This window comes from Takifugu rubripes, chromosome 12 (genome assembly GCF_901000725.2).
Source record: "Takifugu rubripes chromosome 12, fTakRub1.2, whole genome shotgun sequence".
Classification (NCBI taxonomy): Eukaryota; Metazoa; Chordata; class Actinopteri; order Tetraodontiformes; family Tetraodontidae; genus Takifugu; species Takifugu rubripes.
Genome location: NC_042296.1, coordinates 468327 through 489735, shown reverse-complemented (window position 1 = coordinate 489735; position 21409 = coordinate 468327). Strand labels below are relative to the sequence as shown.

Here is a 21409-nt window from a genome sequence, read left to right as displayed (position 1 = left end):
ATATTTGTTTAAATATCTGTATGGAATAATGTCTCTGTATGTATGTATTTATTGTGTGGACTGTGAAAGATCAGAGGGACACGTTGTAGGCTAACGGTTTCTTATAGATTATGAAGAGATTAATGAGACGTTTACAATCCTCTCCAAGACAGATTCAGATTGAGGTACAAGAGGAGAAGTAGTGCACAACGCAGGAGGAGGAACAGATGATGGAGGTAGGGAGGAGCTCCTAGTACAACCGATTAATTTCATTTCTGGACTCTGCTGAAGGAAAAGTAATGAGAACAGTAAAAGGGATAAAGGAAATTGAGGCGCAGTTCTAAACAGGAGAGTTGAGAGGAGCTATAAAAGAGTAAAGAGATTGTTTTGATTCATTTATTTGAGGAAGTGCTCTATGTGTGAGAAATTGGACCCATTAAGATGATTATATGTTCAGAAGTGCTTCTGAGTAAGTCTGACCAGATTGCAATAAGATCCTGTAGATTACACAGAGGACCACTTTTAGAAATGAATACAAGCGTATACAGTCTCTAAAGGTGTCTTTTTTCTGGACGTTTATGCAAAAATAAGTCATTTCATCATTCATTCCCATCCTAATCATATCTTTTTTTCTCTTAAATCATTCAGTTTGAGAATGTGAACCTGGTGTTCTTACATGTGAAATTGCATTGTTTCCATGACTCAAATGCCTTTTTTAGGTTAAGAATGTGTAATAACACCACAATAACGAGGACCCACACACACTGTGTGTTTTTTCATTCTGCCACAATTCTGCCACTTGGAAGTTGGAGAAAACTAATGTGATATCACTTTTGGAGAAAAAAACATCTAAGATCTTAAAACTTTTACTGATGTGAGCGGATGTGGAGATGGTCAGACAGCAGATGCAGCTTTTTATGGGGGGGGCTGGTATCTGCTTGGATATTTGTTGTTCAAATTCTCCAGGTAAAGAAGAACCCTTAATGGGCCGTTATTGAATTACCACTCTACAAGCATCGTTCTGCTCGGTGCGTTCGGTAGAGTTTTAAAAGCAGGTAAAAATACTAATACTAATAATGTTTTGAGTTGTGCCAGCAGGGTGGTGAAACCATCTGAAAGCACTTGAGCTTAATATGGCGAAAGCAAATCTGGGTGAAAATGAGTCACTAGGACTGTGTATATATGTACAACATTTGTATGTGTCTGTGTTTCTGTGTGAGTACTGTGGGTGGGAGGTTGCTGAGTACAGCAGACTAAAGCACTAACCAGAGCACTCAAATTTATTAAAAAGCAACCCCCCCAAAAAAATAACCTCCTCCTCTCTACCTCAGTCCTCTATTGTTGTCACTTTACTTGTGTCTGTGCATAGCATCCCCAACAACACACATCCACACACACACACACACGCACGTACGTACGCACGCACACACACACACGTGTGCACACAACTGATATTATGCCTTTCCACAAAAAAAGTCATTACTGGTTCCTCAATAGGATGGATAACAGGAAAGGAGGGGTCAAGAGTGGAAAGAAAGGATGTTGTGTCCCAATGTAAAGTAACCCCTCCCTCATCCCCCATATGTTCTGTTTCTTTTCCTTTCATATCCCCTTTCCATCTACCCCACAATCCTCATCATCATAACTCTTGGCTACAAAATTAAATTGGTGGGTCTAAATCTCCCCTCTTGCCCTTAAAATTGTGCCGACCACTGGCTAAAGGGATGAACTGGTGTAAGCAGGAGACAAAAGAGATGGAATCCAATCCAACTAACCCCACTTTTATCATCCCGTTTTATTAGCTAAATGTATCTGCACAGGAAATAAAGGACAACAGATCAGAGCATGCAACTGTCACGTTAGCTCTCATTTTTTCACTCAATATAACCTACGTTTGCAAGCATAAAGTCACCTTCTAGTGAATGATGTTTTAAAATTGTTCACCAGAAAAATGCATGGAAACACAAAGTCACAAGGCTGTCATCTGTGCTGTCTGAGCAAACTAATGAGAAGTAGTGTCGAAAGTGGCTTATTTGTACTTTCACAGAAAGCTAAAGTCAGATTACACACTGGTTTTATTATTTTATCACCTTACAAAGGAATACTGAATATGAATATCTGCAGAAAGAGGAGAAAGGTGCCACAAAAACCTTTTACCTCTTAAGCTCAACTACTGGAGATAAGGCATATGTCAATACAATAATGATCTTTTACAAAATATTTCTGACACTAGGCAAACACAGAAAACATTTAGATCCATGCCACTTCCATGCCAGACAAGAACTAAATTAATCCTGATATGTGGCTTTAAAATCTACACAAATGATTTTTACCTGCTCCATCTTTACTTCGTGGTTGCTCCTGATCCACAGTCAGAGGAACAATCTGATACAACTGTAAAATGCAGTATGAGATAAGAACTGTTGATTAAAACCACACACACACACACACACACACACACACACACACACACACACACACACACACACACACACACACACACACACACACACACAGAGTGTAAAACCTAATTATTCTGCCATGACCTCAGACCAGGCAGAAATCATGTGAACAGCCTTCGGGTCTTTCTTCCTCAAATCTCTTTCTGCCTTACAGTTGGAAATGTGCTGGGGCCAAAGCAGGGAGTAACAGTGATGGAGGTGGTAAAAGGAGAATGGTGAGGGTTGTAAAGACAAGGAATGTGAGAGGAATGAATGGGCATAGTGTTCTTTATAGCACGAGTGTGCTCTAAGGAGAGAGTGTATGGATGGACACCTTGTCAGAGAAAGAGTCGGCACATGCTGAGTGCATTTATTTAGGGGGTCACACTAAAAAAAACTGTCCTGTGTGACCACTATTTATTATTTAGGTGGGCTCTTAAATAGTCACATACACAAGTGGACGCACGCGTGCGCGCACACACACACACACACACACACACACACACACACACACACACACACACACACAAGGTGAGGCATCAAAAAAACACCATTCTTCAGGCCCATATTGAGAAGTTAGCCCATCATTTGCACACTGAGATACCTGAACATTCTACATATATGGCAATAAACAAGGACCAACACACACTTTTCTATACGATTGGTGATTACAGACTGAAAGAAAGTGAGAAACAGACAAACACACCAATTTATCTCCTAATGGTCTTTGTGACCATCAAGAGCTCAAGACAATGATGACTCTCCAGTGTGTGTGTGTGAGGGGGGGGGGGGGGGGGGGGGGTATGTGTGAGAAAGAGAGTGTGTGTTTACCTAGTTTCCTCTCTTTCTATATGGGTGTCTAATGGTCTATGGATGTTTCCACGGTAACAATGAGAGTCTGAACTGCAACACGTTAAATGGCAGCGAAAGGGAAGCACAGTTTAGATGACCATTCGTCCAAGGGTAAATTTTTACTTATTATCACCTCAGCAGGAGGTAGCCAAGGACACAAGGTATGTGTTTGAGGATTCACTGCTGCAAGTGCACCTCTGAAAAAGCAACTGCAAAATTATCCACATTAGTTTTGTTAAATAGGCCTCAATTTAAAATAACTGCCTGTAATGATTGAATTAATAAAGTAAGTAAAAAGCCTGTCATATAACACTGCTTTAATTTTATTTATTTTTTACCTTTACTGCCATCAGCTGAGAAATTGTCCTTTTATACAGAGGAGGTAAAATAAATTAATCTGATTATAACATATTTATGAATAAAGTGTTTAAATATAGATAACATATATTTTTAAAATTTACATCTGTATTATATATAAAAAAAGTTGATATCAGACTTTTTCCTCTTTACTTCTTAGCTCTCCTACTTGAAACTACACCATAAATATCTCCACATAAATATCACCCCCCTCAATGCATGCCAGAAATATAATTTCTACCTTAATCAAATCATGTACAATATATGATAATAAGAATTTTATTTCTGTCAGTTTTCTATTGATTATGGCAATAACAAAAATCACACATTTCTGATGTATTCAACTTGGACTCTGGTCTTTGTTACAGCAATTCAGTTTTCTAAAGTAGTTTTCATGTCAATGGCCAGTTTCGAGGATTAATACATAAGTATTATAACATTCCTGTACTTCAGACAGCAACAATATAAAAAATACATTCTTTGTGTGTGTGTGTGTGTGTGTGTGTGTGTAGGTGTGTTTGCATGCACATGGGGGGACAAGTAGTTGATTCATTATTATATGTTGAGGTCAGGTATAGATCTGTCTGGTGTTTATGTGGAAACCACAAGCAGCTCATAGCTGCACATTGTGTGAGTGGTTTTAACCTTCCACCACTATTGATTAGGCAGCCCCGACGACTCGCCGTCTACCAGATTGGTGTGCATATCAGAATGTATGGAGAGATTGACTGAATATCTGTTTCGACATCATTCTGGATGTGTAGGAACTCGACAGTGCACGTGAATGTCCTCATGGATCTGATTTAAAAGGGGGCAGCATTCTTGGTGAGTCCCGGTGCTAACGTGATTGCGAATGACAAAGCGTCCGGGAGGGTTTGTTAGCTCCATAATGGGGAATCAATAGACACAACACAGATGTCAATACAACATGCTTTATTGCGTTAAGCTACCTCACCCCCCACCCTGGGCTCAGCACACAAACACACTTCTATCTTTGTGAGGACTTTCAAAGCCACAATACATTCCCCCAGCTCCATGCTCTAATCTTAACCGTCCCAACTAAATGCCTAATCTTAATGCTAGCCTAAACCTAATTCTTACTTCAAGCTTAAAACCATATCTTAAACCTCAGTCCTTTGAAGTTTTGAGACATGGTTTTCATGTCAAATTTTCAAGTCAAAATGTCAAAATGTTTGGAACGCATGTATTGGTACTCAATATGTTGCAAGTACAAGAACACACACACACACACACACACACACACACACACACACACACACACCATACACTTGGTTTTAAACATCCAAACATCCACAGCATTAATGTCCGGAGAAAAAAACTTTTAGCAGGAAGAAACATTGAGCCTGACCAGGCTCGTGTATGGCAGGGGACCCCCTGCTGATGGCTGGTCAGGTAAAGGAAGAGGAGATCAGGGCAGAAGAAAGGAAGAGGAACAGAAACATGTCATACATGCTAAAATGGAGGGGGGTTAGTGTAGCTATAGGGTCAGCGATGCCTGACAACACATGATGAACTGGAGAATATCAACTCATAAGTAGGCAGCTTACTCTCCCTTTCCATTTAATAGTGTATACGTGCATTTGGACAATGAAAGTATCACGTAGACAACAGTATTCCAGGAGGATTTCACAATGGTGGCCATAAAAACACCAGTTCTATTTCCTTTGCTGTGGTGCAGGAAGTTAATTCAGGAAGACTATTTCAACCCATTTTGTACATGAGACGAATTTACCCCTCTTATGGTCTTCTAATTGACTGTTACAAAGTTCAGCAGGATGAAAATGTAATTAAACTACTGCAACTGCTGGCAATCAATTGAATAAATGAATCAGTGCGTAAGATTTTCTACAACCCTCAATACATCGACAAATTCTATCTAGCAAGTGTTGTTTTATTGTGCTGAGGTGAGGCCAGTTGTCTTACAGTAGCATTAAAGAGAGGAACCGACAAAAACCATAAGCTGTCAGTTCAGAGCCGCTGTAAAGCCAGTGTCTGCTAACGTCTGCTGTTTAGGGCCAATCTCTCCCCTCTGACACTAAACCTTACACTTCCATCCTGTTCACACACACACACACAGGCACACACACACACACACACACACACACACATACACACACACGTGCATGTAAGCACACACATGGACCCCCCCCCCCCCCCCCCACACACACACACACACACACACAGGTAATCATATGGATGCACACCTGGTCAAAGGTGTGGATCGGAGAGAGAGAGAGAGAGAGAGAGAGAATTGTGGGTAACAGACTTAGCTAAAGTGGCTTATGTGAGAGGGCCAAACCACACCAGGAAAATCCAATTCAACAAGCTGCTGGTCCACCGGGGAACAACAGAGAGGGAGCAGAGTTTGCATTTTACTGAAAAGACTCCGGTGTCAAGTGAATCCTTCACAGAAATGAAAGAGAATGTGAAACAGAGGAGATTCTTTCTCTCAAGAGATTACAAATAAAAGAATGAGAAAAAAAGAGGGAGAAGAGGAAAGAGGAAGAGGAAATAAGGGGCGAATGCTGGCCTTTGCTCTGCTACCAAGTTTATTTCTCCCTTTTGTGTCAATTGCTTATCCCGCCAATGTGTTAAAAAGGTCAATAACAGGTGGAGTCTGGACACATGGAGACAGGGGAAGCAGCAGATACATGGATAACGTGGAGAAAATCAGCTCGTTTTAGGCTTTCTCCTCCTGTAATGACTCACTATTTTCCAAATCAATTTATCAATCTATGCATCCATTAATACATTCATAAATAATAATTGAATGAACAGTATGTTTCATGTTCCAAATTTGAGCAAAATACTGTATATAGTTAATACATGGAAAATGATAAACAATACATTAGTAATATTGTAATTCTCTTCTATATGCATGCATTTTGATCACGAATGCTGACAAATGTGGCCATATTGTAATTTATTTCATATATTCCCTTTCTTTGTCTAACTTGATGACAGTTTCTTGTTAGTTCTGCTATAAACCCACCAACAGTTTCACATTCACAAAATTGAAACATACATTCGCTCTAAGAAAACATCCACCTCCACCAGCTCTTCTTCTTATTCTCTTTCATAAGGGACAACACACACACACACACACACAAACACACACACACACACACACACACACACACACACACACACACACACACACACACACACACACACACACACACACACACACACACAGATGGATATTTTTAATTAAACCCTCCACTTTTTACTCCTGGACAATAACTGATACTTGCAAATGCAAGATTTTGGAATTTCTGACAGTGTGATGTTGTGTGATAGGTGCAAATTCTCTGAGCCAGAAAGAAAAATCCAACTAATTTCCTTAATATGTTGTTGTTAGTTAATGTCAAAAATGTGCTCTGCTGCTGGTGTTTTCCTTCACAAATAATGATCAATTTTAAGTTAGATGGTTCAATGACAAATCCACAAGACTGAAATCTCCGAAAATTTATGAGTATGATTAATTTGTAAATTGTCACCTCAAACCAAACTTCCCCTCTGGAACCAGTTTGATTGGGCTCCTGTCATAGATCAATAAGGTTTGATCAATGGATGACCATGAATATTCGCCCCTAAACTGACCGAGACTGAAGGAGAGGAAAGCAGTGAGGAGAGAAGTCAGATGGGATGGAGGTGGAGTAAGTTGCATGTAAGTTTTCTAATTTATTGTCACCATATATTCAGTCAATATTAGCAGGGATAAAGGGAATTTGCAATAAATGCAACTTGCAGATATTTTACACATTTTTCCTCCAAACAAAACAACTTTTCAGGCGTTTTTCACGGCAAAACCCGATAGTGTGAAGCAAATCACAGATAAATCCCATAGATAAAGACATGAAAGGCCAAATCTAGCAGCTCCAAGATGACTTCCACTAATGGAAATTGTGTGAGTAATATAAATACATACAACTTGTTCTTTATCTCTTTTTTAAAGTTAATTTCTCATAGATTCTTATATGAAATCCCTGTAGACTGCTGGAGAGATGATTTTTTGTGGTTTAGTTGTTGACACCTGGAGGTGGGGGAGCAACTTACCGGGGCTGGATCGCGGAGCCAGCGAGGACTTGAGTTTCCAAGCGCTGAAGTCGGACGCTGATCTCTGAAAGACGAAGGGGACCGGCAGGGGGACAAACATGGTCCTCTGTCGATCTGAGGGCCGTTGGGTTTCACTTTATTTCGTTCTTTATCCGTCGTTTGTCTTGGTCGGTCTTTGGCCTTTTCCCGTTTTTTTTTCTGGCGCTCTGCGTGGGAAGCTCTGCTGGTTTAAAATTGGTCTTTGGCTTTTAGGACTGGGTTCCGACTTATTCTTTTCAGGGTCACATCTCTCTTTCTATTATTTCTTGAGATCTGGGACACAGATGAGTGATGCAGGTACTCGTGTCAAACGCGCAGTGATGTGCAGAAGATGCAATCCCAGTTTTATTTGTTTGTTTTTTTGGAATCGCATCTAAAACTAAAACTAGAGCTGAAAAGAGGCTGGATGAGGCTTCATGTAAATGTCAGCTGCTCTCCGCTGGTTACAACACTGACACAAATAGACTCCATTTATTCGGACAGCTGTGCGCAGCTCGCAGTGGCTCCTCTCTATTCGACCGGCGGGATTTGCTTTGGTTTAGCTTTTGGAAAAATGATTCATCCCGTTACGCTGAAAAGTGGATAAACAGTCCGGTGGCGAATGTTTTCTACACTGTCCACTAACGGCAGACTTCCTTCTTTTTTTTTTGGTTCCAGTGAAGATGTGGTTAATAGCTGGCTGCGCTGCGGGGAAAATACATGGAGGAGAAAACCCCAAAACACCACGTAGTTTAAAAAGAAACCAGAAATAATGAAATAAAAAGTAATGCAGGCACCTCCTGTCTGACTTTCGCTCCTCCCTCTTCGCCCGTCGTTGTTTCTGTCTCCTCTTTCTCTACCGTGGCATTTCTATTAAAACAAACTCAATAGATGGATAAATGAGTGGATCCATGGCCGTGGACATACACCTGCCCTCTGCTGTCCTCCCTCGGAACGCTGCGCAGCGCGGCGAGGAAAGCGCTTCTGCTTTTTCTGGGAAGTATTTTCTTTGGCTCCTCTCCGCCATCCGCTGATGCCCCCCTCTATCTTCCTCTCCAGCCTCTGTCTCCGTATGTGTGTTTCCGTGCGTGTGCACGCGTGTTCCTGCTTCCCTTCGCTTATTTGTGGAAGCCGGTCCGACACCGCGCAAACCTGAAAACACTTTGGTGGAGAGAAGCTCTCTGGACAGACGGCAGATACGCAGCACCCCTCCTCTTCTGCACCCCCTCACCCCTTTTTCCCGACCCCTCATCCCACCCCTCACATCATCAGATGAGGCATGAACGTATATGCACATTAATAGCGTAGAAAACAATGTGGGTGAGTAAAATATCTCATCCATAAGGCATATTCAGATACCCTCTTTCTTGCTATTTCAAACGTCGCACGGATCGCACACAGATCCATTGTATTGATCTTCTGATCACTTCATTATAAAGCCAATGATCACATCATCGTCAGCCTCGGAAAAATCGATCAGCTCTTCACAGCGTGCGGAGGAAAAAAAAACCAAGGAAGAGGTTTGGTGCCGGCCTTGATGTATATTTCAGCACCACTATCTATTATATAAATGTAGGTGTGCCTGGCCTATGCAGGGTCATCTGCAGCAACCCTGTTTCTTGCTGTTAACCCCACAGAGGGGGACAATCAGCGAACATGCTTAAAATAGAGGTACAATGTCCAACATTGGGACTTTTCCTTAAATTGAGAACTCTGTAGTAAATATAACTGTAATAAAACTCCAACAAAACATAGCCCACTCCTCTCCTTAGATTCTGTTCAAAATATGCAAATAAATTATAAATAAATTATGGATAAAAAGAAAAAGAGACCCTCTCGGATCCAAAAAGCAATGTTGTTGCACGACTTTTCCTTTTCTCAATAAGCTTATAACACTATTTTACTGATTGCCGTTGCATAACAAAGGTGTAAATTACTATAACTACTAGTATTATTGCTTCTGTACATGCGTCATGTTTGCTTGTTTTAATATTTTTGTTTGCATGTTAGTTGTTATTACTAATATTTTGTTAATGTGTTTAACCCTACCCTTAAAATTCTTATGATCAACCTCATAAAAGAGTCAGGAATTTGTAATACACTATATATTTTGGTCACTATATCACATACTGTATATTGGTGAAGCAAGTCAAATTGTTGAGTTTCTCAAAAGATGTTTCAGTTTGGAGGGTTCTTGTACTGTTGTGTCAGTTGTATCTTTTGCAGAAAAAACATTTTGTTGTGAGAACATAAAAATATTTGATGTAACATTAAATATAAAGTGCCTACCACATTCACATTCATTATTCAACCATGAACATTCTCCCATTTGTAAAAGTATTTTCTCCACTAATGCACATTTGTTTTGTGCTTACTCTTTTTTTCCAATTGGTTTCCAAATGGCTTGACTACATTTTCTTCTGCTGTGTCATTTGTTATAATTTCGCTTATGTTATGTTTGTTATTCTTTCGCTTATATTTAATTACAATTCTATGTATTGCTATTATCCTAGAGCAGCTTGTCATGTCATCATCGGCCAGGCACACCCCACCCCACCCCCAAACACACACACACACGGCACCTACAACATAAAAGCCCACTCCCCATTGGCAGATGACATCTGTGTGTCCAAGAGCAGAAGAGGGAGGAAAAATAAAAGGAGGAGGCCAGTTCCAGAAACGACCGTTGTCCGTCCGTCAGAAGCCCCCCTTTCCTCCAGTGGGGGCTGAGAACAGAGGAGCCCGATCCAAACTCCTTTCAGACAAAAGCAATTATTTCTTGAAGAAGAGAGTGTGTTTGTGTCCATTGCAGAGAAGGAAGGAAGGTGCGCACGGACATGCATGAGAAGTTAAAGAATTTAGCACATAAGGTGCTATAATTCATGTCCTTTCAGAGAAAGGTTCCACACACTGCTATTGTTTTCACTTTGTCCGATATGGTGTCCATGTTTTTCAAATTGGTCCTGACTCCCCAACACCCACACAGAAAGGACTTTAACTTCACAGTCACATGTTTGTTGCTACATTTGGGATGAAAAGAAAATGACAAAAGAAAGAGGTTATGTTTATATTCAATATGGGAATTTTTCATATACATACACATCCACAAACACATCCTTGTGCTTCTATCTTTGTGAGGACTTGCAGACACACAATGCACATAATTACCCAGCCTCTTAACCTATCCATTCTCACTAGCTCCCTAACCCATATCAAACCCTGTCCAGGAAGAATTATACAAGCACACACGCACACACACACACACACACACGCACACACACACACACACACACACACACACACACGTGTGCGTGCATGTAGCGCACACATGGAACCCCTCCACCCCCCCAACCACACACACAAACCTGTTCAATACACCAAAGGAGGTGCAAGCCAGCTACTAATGATGTCATGTTGTAAAATGTGATTCAACAAAATGTGTAGCCCCATAGAGACACTAGCACACATACAGGCTAACAAAGCATACACTAATACACACTTTGAATCATCTGTCTGTCTGTAAATTGAGCATATTACAGTGGTGAATGCACTCTTCACACACACAGGGGCAATGTACAGTCTCAAGTCAACAGGGCAGCCATGGCTTCTTGACTGTGGAGGAAACCTGTGGTGAACCATGGAGAGAGAACATGCCAGTTTGCTTCTATGTCTGTCAGTCTTTCTAGTCTCAGCCTGACTAAGGAATCAATGATGACAGGTTGTCAATAGATGGGTCTGAACCCTGTCAATATCCTACCTACATTTCCATTATTCCTCTTTATGCCACAGAGGACAAACATGGAGTAAAATATGATCCTGTCGATGTAGCACCTTGATATGATCACTGAGGCAGATCAATGCTTACAGCTCAGGAGTTCCAGACTACCTAAAGTGTGCTGGAAGTAACAATTTGTGAATAAGACTTTTTTCTTAATTAATAGACAAACCTAAAACAGAGGCAAATCTGCCAATGCAAATCTTTCATATTTCATACATGTTCTGCATCCTGGGGATTTAAGATACAAAAAATAAGACAGTACTGAACTATGGGAGGGGAAAGGTTTCTAATTTTTACTTTATTTTAAAATAATCTATGTTTCACATGCTGTGGTTTTATATAGAAGTTAGTGGCACACTTGTATTCATTTTATATGTGAGGCAGCACAGAAGCAATTAGTCTAAGACACACATGAAACATATTTTTCTCACTTCATTTAATTTAAGTGAATTCAATTTATTTCAATTCAATTAAAAGGGCTGTATTGGCATTGAAAAACATATTTACACTGACACCACAAAGATCAAATAAAGAATGATTTATAGTGATGGTTTTGTTCCCTTTAGTGGGTTGTTGTAGTGCAAAAAGATCTCGAGCAGGAGGCAGCCCGGGGGGGAGGCTCACAGTGCTGTTCAGGCTGCTTGCGGTCCATTGGATCATTGGGTGTTGTATTCTGTAGGCTATCCTTTTACTGTCACCACAGATCACACATCTTGCTGCTGTTATTGCACAGTGCTGCATTTCACCCATCCGATATGGGGGTTTGTTATGGCTGCTCATGTAGTCAAAGTCTTTGTGATCTGAGGGATCACAGAGGTCTGGTAGAGTCCTGGTAAAGTTGGTAGAGTCTCCCTCTCTCTCTCACTCTCTCTCTCTCTCGCTCTTTCTCTATGTGTATATGCATATACATATACACACACATGCACACACTCACACATATATATGCATATACACACACACACACACACACAAAGAAAAACATTAGTAAAATAAGTTTTACAAAGTTTTCTTTTTGAAGCAAAGGGTATAAATTATATTCAAATCCAAAAAGATTTCAATTATTCCATACAAAAGATAAGTGCTTTTAAATGTCTAGAGAACATAACTGATTTCAATCTCCATTGTTCTATTTGATGAATATATATTATGAGACCCACTACTGAACAGAATGTTTGTCTCTCAATGCTTGTATCTTTGTCTTTCATTTAATATCTCTCTCTCTCTCTGTCTCTCTCGCACTCACACACGCACGCACGCACGCCCGCACACACACAAACACACACACACACACTTGGCTTGTGTAGTGTTAGAATGGGGCAGTCACAGAGTATGTGGGTAGATTTAGAAGCAGGGGATCAATGAGAAATGTAGAAATCAATGCACTTAGCAGTGTGAAATCAATGGGGCCTAATCGGGATGCCGATGGCACAAGTCAAAACAATTAAGAAGGAAGAAAAATGTTTAACAACCCCCCCCACCAGCTCACTCAATGCTTACACTGAGGCCAAGCAAGAACGAGGGAGCAAAGGGAAGAAGCAAAGTATGTTCAGATAGAGTGGATATTGTGACTGTTGAGAGGGATCAGAAGGACATTGATTACTGAGCTACCATGTAATAGATTAAAATTTATCCAGTGCTTTATGGTTCTGCAAACACGGGTGCGAAGAGACAGAACATGATTCCAAAGATAAAGGTCACACATTCCATACGTCAAATTCACTATTAAAAATTGGTGTGTATATTTATATTATTATATTTTGGAATCTATTCTTTTTCACCATGTAACGTATGACATTTTTCAAATGGTTTACACCAGACTATTTTAAAGCATCTGTTTTCCCTGCAAAGAAAATATCATAAACACTTTTTTCGTAAACAAGTGTTTTTGGACGAAGCATCGATATAAAAGAGGATGAATGCAGTGACAGCCAGCCCCTCTGAGAGGAACACAAGCAGTTAAATGTTAAATGCCTTCTGAAACTCCTACAATCTGTCAATAAACACATCTAACTTTATTAAACATATGGACAAGGCCACAACATGACACTTGTACAGCTAATGACACACATGAAAAGGAGAAACAGAGAGAAAATATAGGAGAAAAATAGAAGGAAAGTCAAAGTAAAATATCCAAGGTAGTTTTCTCTGGCAACTGGACTGGGTTTCTTCTCTTGAAGACGTTTCGCCTTCTATCCAGAAGGCTTCTTCAGTTCTGAAATTGCTGGGGAGAGAGCTTGAAAATATATAGCCCCTGTGGACCATTTGCATGCTAATGATCTGGGTGGTCACCTGAGAGTCGTTGGCAGGGTCGTTGGTCGGGTCGTTCACCTAGTTTCTGTTGAGGTGTCTCCCCTTTGTTTGCTGGTAAAGTAAAATAGAAAAATAAATGTCTGATTGTATAATTAAACAGCATGCTGTAGAACAGCAGTTTTGTCCATGTGTATGGCTGCATTATTATAAGGTGAGAAGGTTGATCTGGGGCCAATCAATAGCAGCAGGTTCACTTGTGACCCCTGAGTTCCTCCTGGCTTGGCTGGCAGGCTGGAAATCAATGGGCTGTGCCAATAACTCAGGATGGTGTGTGGATTAGTGAACTGTCAACTAATCAGAGAGTTACTGAATCTAACACCACACCTATTAACCTATCGACACTTGGCAATGACACACTTTTATAACATATATACTGTACATATATATGGAAAGGCCCCAAAAAACCCTCCTGCTCTCTTCCTCAGTCCCCTGTTGTTGCCACTTTACTTCTGTCTGCGTATAGCATCCCCAACACCACACACACACAGAAAGACAGACAGACAGACAGACAGACAGACAGACAGACAGACAGACAGACAGACAGACAGACAGACAGACAGACACACACACACACACACACACACATGTGTCTTCTATAACAAGCAGAATCTCCGATCTTTTTATATTCTCATGTTCCTCTCGTGTGGTACTGCAGGCTTACTCTGCGTCAAGGGCACTGGTTCATTTTTACATTATTCTCCTCTATTCTTCTGTCCCTTTCTACATTTTTGGAGGGAGTCAAAAGAGATTATTTGGGGGAGGTAATTCCATTGAAACTCCTCTGAAATAACTTGACTTGGCATGTGCCTATACAAGGCTATACAAAAGACTCCAGGAATACTATTCAGTAATAGGGTAAAGGAAAAGGAGAAACCAGACAAAAGCCTGTGTGTGTGTGTGTGTGTGTGTGCGTGTGTGTGTGTGTGCGCACGCGCACACGTGTGTGTGGGTGTGCGTGGGTGGGTGGGAGTGGGTGGATGGGGGGTAGAGGGGTTGTAGTGTAGCCGAAATGAAGGTGAAGTGAGTGAATGAAATCACCTGACTGACAGACTAGATGGCTACCAAGAAGAAAAAGGAGAGAGCCCACAAGAACATGAAATATTACTTTGATGCCCAAAATTTTAAAATCAACCCATGATTGATTTTCAGGTGTGTGTGTGTGTGTGGGGGGGGGGGGGGCAATAACAGAATCAGGTAGTGAAGAATGAAATTGATTAAAGGACTTATTTGTCCAATTTAGTAGCATTCTACATAAAATGTAATGTAAATGTACCCTGTGCAGTTTAGTGGAGAAACAAAAAGTAATTTAATTTTCCCGCCACAAACCCCACCTGTGGAGCAGTTGAAGACTAGCATGTCAACATGAATTAATGATATTTAACATTTTCTACATTTTCTAATGTTTTATGATTGTGTTTTTGGGCGCTGCAAAGATTAATTTCAAACGTCTGATCACAGAAAATTGGTGTGCATAAAACAGCGACTCCAGAAATGACAGGCAAAGCATTGGGGCAGGTGCATGCACACTGCAGCCAGGGAGAAAAAAGACAAAAAGGGGCTAAAAGAAAATCGAATAGAAGAAGATTACAGCATTGTGACCAATGAGAGAAAGGGAAGTTGTGAGGGGGGTGAGCATGAGGTGGCAGGGGTCCATGGGCCTCCCACACACTCTGGATTAGGAAACATATGCGGTGGAGTAGCAAGGGATTAGAAGGTGAATGAAAGCTGAAAAAGGAAGAGAGTGTTTTTTTGAGGGTGGGTTGGTTGCAGAGTTGTGATGAGCTGAAAAAGATGGAAACACGAATCAGTTGAGCCTTTTTTTAACCCTCCTCTCCCTCTCACATCCTCCCATCCACTCACCTTCATCTGTCCAACCTTTGTGGTGATGGGATTGGTGTGCAAGAACTTGGAGCAGGACGGGAACAAGTGGAGAGCATTGGATGCTTCTACTAAAACTGAATCTCTGCAGATGGCCCTCTCATTAAAACCATGTCAATACGTTTTGAAGTATGGACCTTAGTATTGTAACTGTGATTCCATTTCTGTCAACCAGTCTAACCAATGCTCTATGTTTTAGGAAGAGCACCTGTGTAGAAATCCCTGCATCCTGCCTATAGCTACTGTAAGTTTTATCGAGCACTAAACTTTTAATTCTGTGAAGGTTCTCAGTCATCCAGGTCATGGTAATTAGATGAATCACAGCAACTGGACTGTTTGGGTTCCATGAAGACGTTTCACCTCTCATCCAAGAGGCTTCATCAGTTCTGACTGTTGGGGAATTCCAGATACTTGTACTCTTCATGAGCCATTAACACATTTGGAGCTTCAGTCATCTGGTTGTTGGTTTCTCCACCCCTCATTATGTGGGTGGAAACTTACGGACACAATGGGGTTCGTAAGTGGTCATGTGTGAATGGCCTGTTCTCCTCCTGGGGTTGTTTTTCAATACTCTACTGTAAACAGGTGAGAGGTGATGTCTCAGACCCCCACCTCTGTTTAATGATGGTCTTTCCAGCTTGACATAGAGGGCTTCTTTCACTCCTCTCTCTAACACCTATCTTCCCTGGCCAAAACCTCTATATCTCAAATGAGTGTCCATTGTCCTACAGATGCAGGTGAACTGCTGAGTCCCAGCTTAAGGAGTTGGCTCTTCTATACTGAGCCATGCACTTGTGAAGTGTTTTTTTGGTCTCCCCAATGTACAGGTCTGAGCATTCTCGTTGCACTGGACTGTGGACACTACGTTACTCTGTTTGTGTCTCAGTGTTTTGTCCATTGGGTATACAAGCTTCTGCCTCAGGATGTTGAAAGGCTTGAAATGCACCCAAAAGTTGTGTTTAATTAAAATCCTCCTGAGCTTCTCAGAAAACCCTGCAACATATGGAATGACAATGTTATTCTATTTTTTGGCTGATTCTTCTATGTCTCCTTTGGGTTTTCCAGAGGATTTGATGAAAGACCAGCCAGGGTAGCCTCAGGTTTTGAGGGCTGTCTTAATGTTCTTCGCTTCTTCCTTCTTTCCCTCTGTTCTGGTGGACACATTCTGGGCCCGGTGGTTCTGATGACATCTATCTTGTGTTCCAGAGCACGGTGGGAGTCAAAAAGAAGGTACTGGTCTGTGTGGGTGTTCTGCAGATCTTGATGTTCAGGCTCCCTTCTCCTTCGATGTGCACAGCACAGTCCAAGAAGGCCAGACTTGTTCCTCTGACATCCTCAGGGGTGAACTTGATGTTTTTGTCCATTGTGTTGATGTGTTTCGTGAAGGCTTCTACTTCCAGTGCTCTGATCTTGACCTATGTTTTGTCCACATATCTATACCAGTAGCTGGGAGCAGTTCCTGCGAAGGAGATCAATGGTCTGCTTGCCACTTCTTCCATGTATAGATTGGCTACTGTGGGCAACACAGTTGAGCCCATAGCAAAGCCATGTTTCTGTCTGTCTGTAGAAATCTTCCTAGAACAGGAAATAGGTGGTCATCAGGCAGCAGGTCCAGTAGTGCACCAACATGGTCCGGAGTGAGGTTCGTCCTGGCAGCTAGTAAGTTATCCTGTAGAAGGTGTTTCTTTACAGTTTTAACTGCTTCTGTGGTGGGGATGCAGGTCAAATCAAATCAAATCAAATCAAATCAATCTTTATTTATATAATGTCTGTTACAATCAAAATTGTTTCTAGGCGCATTACAGAATCCCAGGACCTGACCTCCAACGAGCAAAAGTGGCAAGGAAAACTCCCCTTTAACAGTAAGTGAAAAGAGAGGTGAAATCATATGATACCAACGATTCATCCAGCTCTAATATTACATCCATGATGTTGTTAGTGAACTCCTGTGAGTTTTGGATGTGGTGTGTGGTCTTTCCTACCAGAGGAGCTAAAATGATAGCTACCGTAAATGTTTGGCAATTTTGCACGTGACAGAGTTCGTGCTGCTGGTGATGGGTCTAATAGGGCTTCTTTTTTGTGTATTTTGGTAGGTCCATAAATGCAGATCATGGCTTCACCTGCACTTTTAACTTTCCAAAACATTCCTTTGCTGCTCCTTTACTTTCCCAAACTGACCATTATTATTTACCAAGCCCCCACACACTAATGATTCCGACCTACGTCTGTCCTTGCTATTAAAGCTCTGAAATTGAAGAAGGGATCTCTATGCTGTATCAGATCCAAGAATTGAGCAAGTCCCACTCACACAGACTCCTCAAACCCCCTAGCACTTGTTGCATTCTTCTAGTGATTCAGTGGCCTCTCCTTTGGACACCAAACACAGTACAGCTTCCACTCTCCCAAATGACTCCTGAAAATGACTTGGGGCTAAGCCTATGTCTCTGATCTGCTTTACTGTATCTCAACATGGACCCTGGTCTCTCGTCTTTGCTGCCACCAGTAGAAAGCTACGCTTGCCCTGTGACTTACGTCGCCATCCCTAAACCGGGAAGATTTCACTCACCAATCCACCCTGGCTGGCAGTTCCCATGAGACTGTTTCTCTGACCAAGCTGTTAGTTAAAAACTACACCTATTCACTTTTCCAGTGCTGTAACAGACTGTTTACCTAGAGCTGCTGTCCTTGACTTCTCTCTTCATCCACCACACCAAACCAGGTAGGCTTGTGCAAACAACTAATATACAACACGTTGTTGATTCATTTTAGTTGTATGACATTTTCCTGTGCTTTCACACACCCTTTCATCTTCTTCTTGACCAGAACTTCCATATAGCCATCACTACAGGAAGATTGGGGCTCTCCTGTCTCAGGGTGTCCCACAGGGGTTTGGTGTACGGCCCCCTTTTTTCATTCTTTACTCTCTCTACTTTCACTGCAACTCTGACGACATCCAATTCTACATCTGTAATACATCCGTTCCTGTCACTAGTCATCCCACCCTGCCCAAGAGCCTCTCAGGAATAAAATCATGAATGCAATCCTACTTCCATAATCAATCTGGTTGGTGCACCAGCTCTACTATTTAAATTTGTCACAATTCGGTAACAAAACACATAAAGATTTTGGATTTCCCATTATTAAACATGTAGAGCAGACAAATAAATTAAAGGCAAATATATTCTACAGTAAATTTAGGTGATATATTTAGAGATACTGAGTCCCTCAGTCCCTCTTCTATTTCTCTTATACTGTATATCTGTGTGTGTGTGTGTGTGTGTGTGTGTGTGTGTGTGTGTGTGTGTGTGTGTGATGAGTCAAGGCCAGGAGATAATTTGCTACAGAAGCCGGGGACAGAAGAGTGGATGTGGAGACTGGAGAGGAAAAGTGAAGAGAAAAGCAAAGGTGGGAGGAAGAAATTAGGCACAGAGGCTGGAACGGATGGAAGATGTGTCAGCAGCATGGAAGAAAACCTTCTATTGACCATCCAAGTGTCAAGCTCCCCTCATTTCTGTTTTCCCTTAATTTTTTTAACCTCTCATCTTCATGCCATTCTGGGTTCCCAACTTTAATTTAATCGACATCCCTCCAAAATCAACTAACTTCTGATAACTAATTCATGATAACTGATTGTTACTGGTAGCATATACCATCTTTGATGACCTTATTGTATTCAAGCCACACCTGTGATGTCAATAACTTTTCCTACTGGTAAATGTGTGATCAATCATGGGGCTCCCAATAATGCACCTATTGATCATTTCAGGACATATAGACAAATTGAAAAAAATTTTGTCCGGCCAAACAACTGCTCCCCGTTGCTTCAGCTAAATTTGTGAAACCCCCATTCTCAGACACATAAACACACAGACCGATGGCACTGAGGTCACGCTCTGGTGGACGAGGTCAGGCGTCTTGTTTGAAACTGACCTTTGGCCTCTAAGGCACGAGCAGCCTCTTGTATCCTAACCAGGTGGACAACAGCAACCATCACTTGGTGTACAACTATTTTTTAGTTGTGCACTTTAATGCAATGCCGTGACAAACTGGACTTATCTGTTCAGTCTTCCCTCCATGACCCTTTTATTGAAGGTTTAATATCTCATTAACTAATCATCATCAAAGCGACAGCTATCGGGACAACGGCTGACAACTCCATGCAGCTTGCATCTTGTGGGTCAGACAGGCAATGGCCAGATTATTGGGAATCAATAAGGAGTTACTGTTTCCTTGACCGGTCAAGTTTCATTTCCCCTATTTATTAAGGACTATTGGTCAAACGCTGGCTATGGTGCAGTTTATTCTGCGGTCAGTAGTAAGTATGTGATTGTTATTTTGAGATTCCTAAATCAAAAGTTTGCTGAGAACATTTTTATAAAAAGCATAGATAGAATGCAGTTTCGTTTCTCCTTTTTATTTGATGATTTCACTGTTGTGGCAAATAGAGATTAAAACTATATTCAGTAACATCAGTTTTATTATTTGGAATTATTGTACTTCATACTGCTGAAGTAGAGAGAGATGGCAGAGAACCACAGGGGGTTGGGGTTTGTGTCCATGTGAGGGGCTTTTCTCTCTTATCAGTCACCAGACAGTCCTGATCCTTATTTTCCGCCGAGAAAATAACATTTAACAGCTTACAGTTATAGCTTAGCTGGACAACTTTACTTCATAGTTGATGACAACACATCCTGATAGAATCATCTGAAGAGATCATTTTCTGTAATCATATCTTCTACTTTCCATTTACAAAGAACAAAAAAAGAAAAAGATCTTGAAGTCTTGAAATTATTATAGGTTGTCGTAAATGTATCCAGCCAGTGCACAGTAAATGATAGACAAAATTAAAATATGTTACAAATTACAAAACATTCTTCATACTGCTCGGTTCTGTGTGTGCAGATTCCTGAATAAATAAGTATTTGTTAAACAAATGACCAAGTCCATGTCCTTGTTAATCGATGTCAGCTGTCCAATGGCAGCATAAAGTCTCACTAATTTATTCATATTCTATTATGAATTGATGAGGGATTATATGCCCATAACAATTATAATAAATCAGTTGCTGACATTCAAAAAAGTGCATGTGTGAGAAGGCAGTGCTGACGTTATGAATTTGCTTAAGTAGCATGTAAGGCTAAAAATCTCATTACAATATTTAAAATAAGATTTTGAACCTTTTTTATGCAAGATTTACTAAACTTATCATAACTTATCATCATCGAATTATAGGACATGGATACTTATTTATGCTTATAACAAATTATGACTTTCGCCAATTTATGCACATAGAGAAAAGGGGGATTTTTGTGTCTGATAACCACAACCAAAGGGGTCGCCTGATGTGGCTGGCTGACCTCTGACACAGTAGTCTGCAGTGGGGTCAAACACTGAGGTGATTCATGATTTATGAATAAAAACAATCCGTGGAAAAATACAATTCTTTTTAATTGTTAAAAACAAATGGATTTTACTGTTTGAAAAAGTTCCTTTTTTTCTACTTGCTGATTTTCTGTCACGAAATTTTTATTTTTTGTAATTTAAGTTATTTATACCAAAAAATGCGTTAAATGTCATTGAACCGAAATAACTCGCATAAAACTGCGATTACGAAATAAAACTCGAACCGTCCAGACAAACAAAAACGTCGCTTTATCACTAACAGACATTAAAAAAAACCCACGAATGGTTTAAAAGATGGTCTTAAAATAGGCTA

General features: G+C 40.8%; 1 protein-coding gene across 1 annotated transcript in view; it reads right to left on the bottom strand.

The window, feature by feature from the left end:
* LOC101065358 (POU domain, class 2, transcription factor 2-like) overlaps positions 1 to 8938 on the bottom strand; it is a 38871-nt gene extending 29933 nt beyond the window's left edge. Inside the window, exon 1 of the mRNA XM_029845581.1 lies at positions 7710 to 8938. Coding sequence (XP_029701441.1) covers positions 7710 to 7809 — 100 coding nt within the window. The 5' untranslated portion in view covers positions 7810 to 8938. The remainder of the gene's footprint in view (positions 1 to 7709) is intronic.
* Positions 8939 to 21409: the final 12471 nt, after the last annotated feature.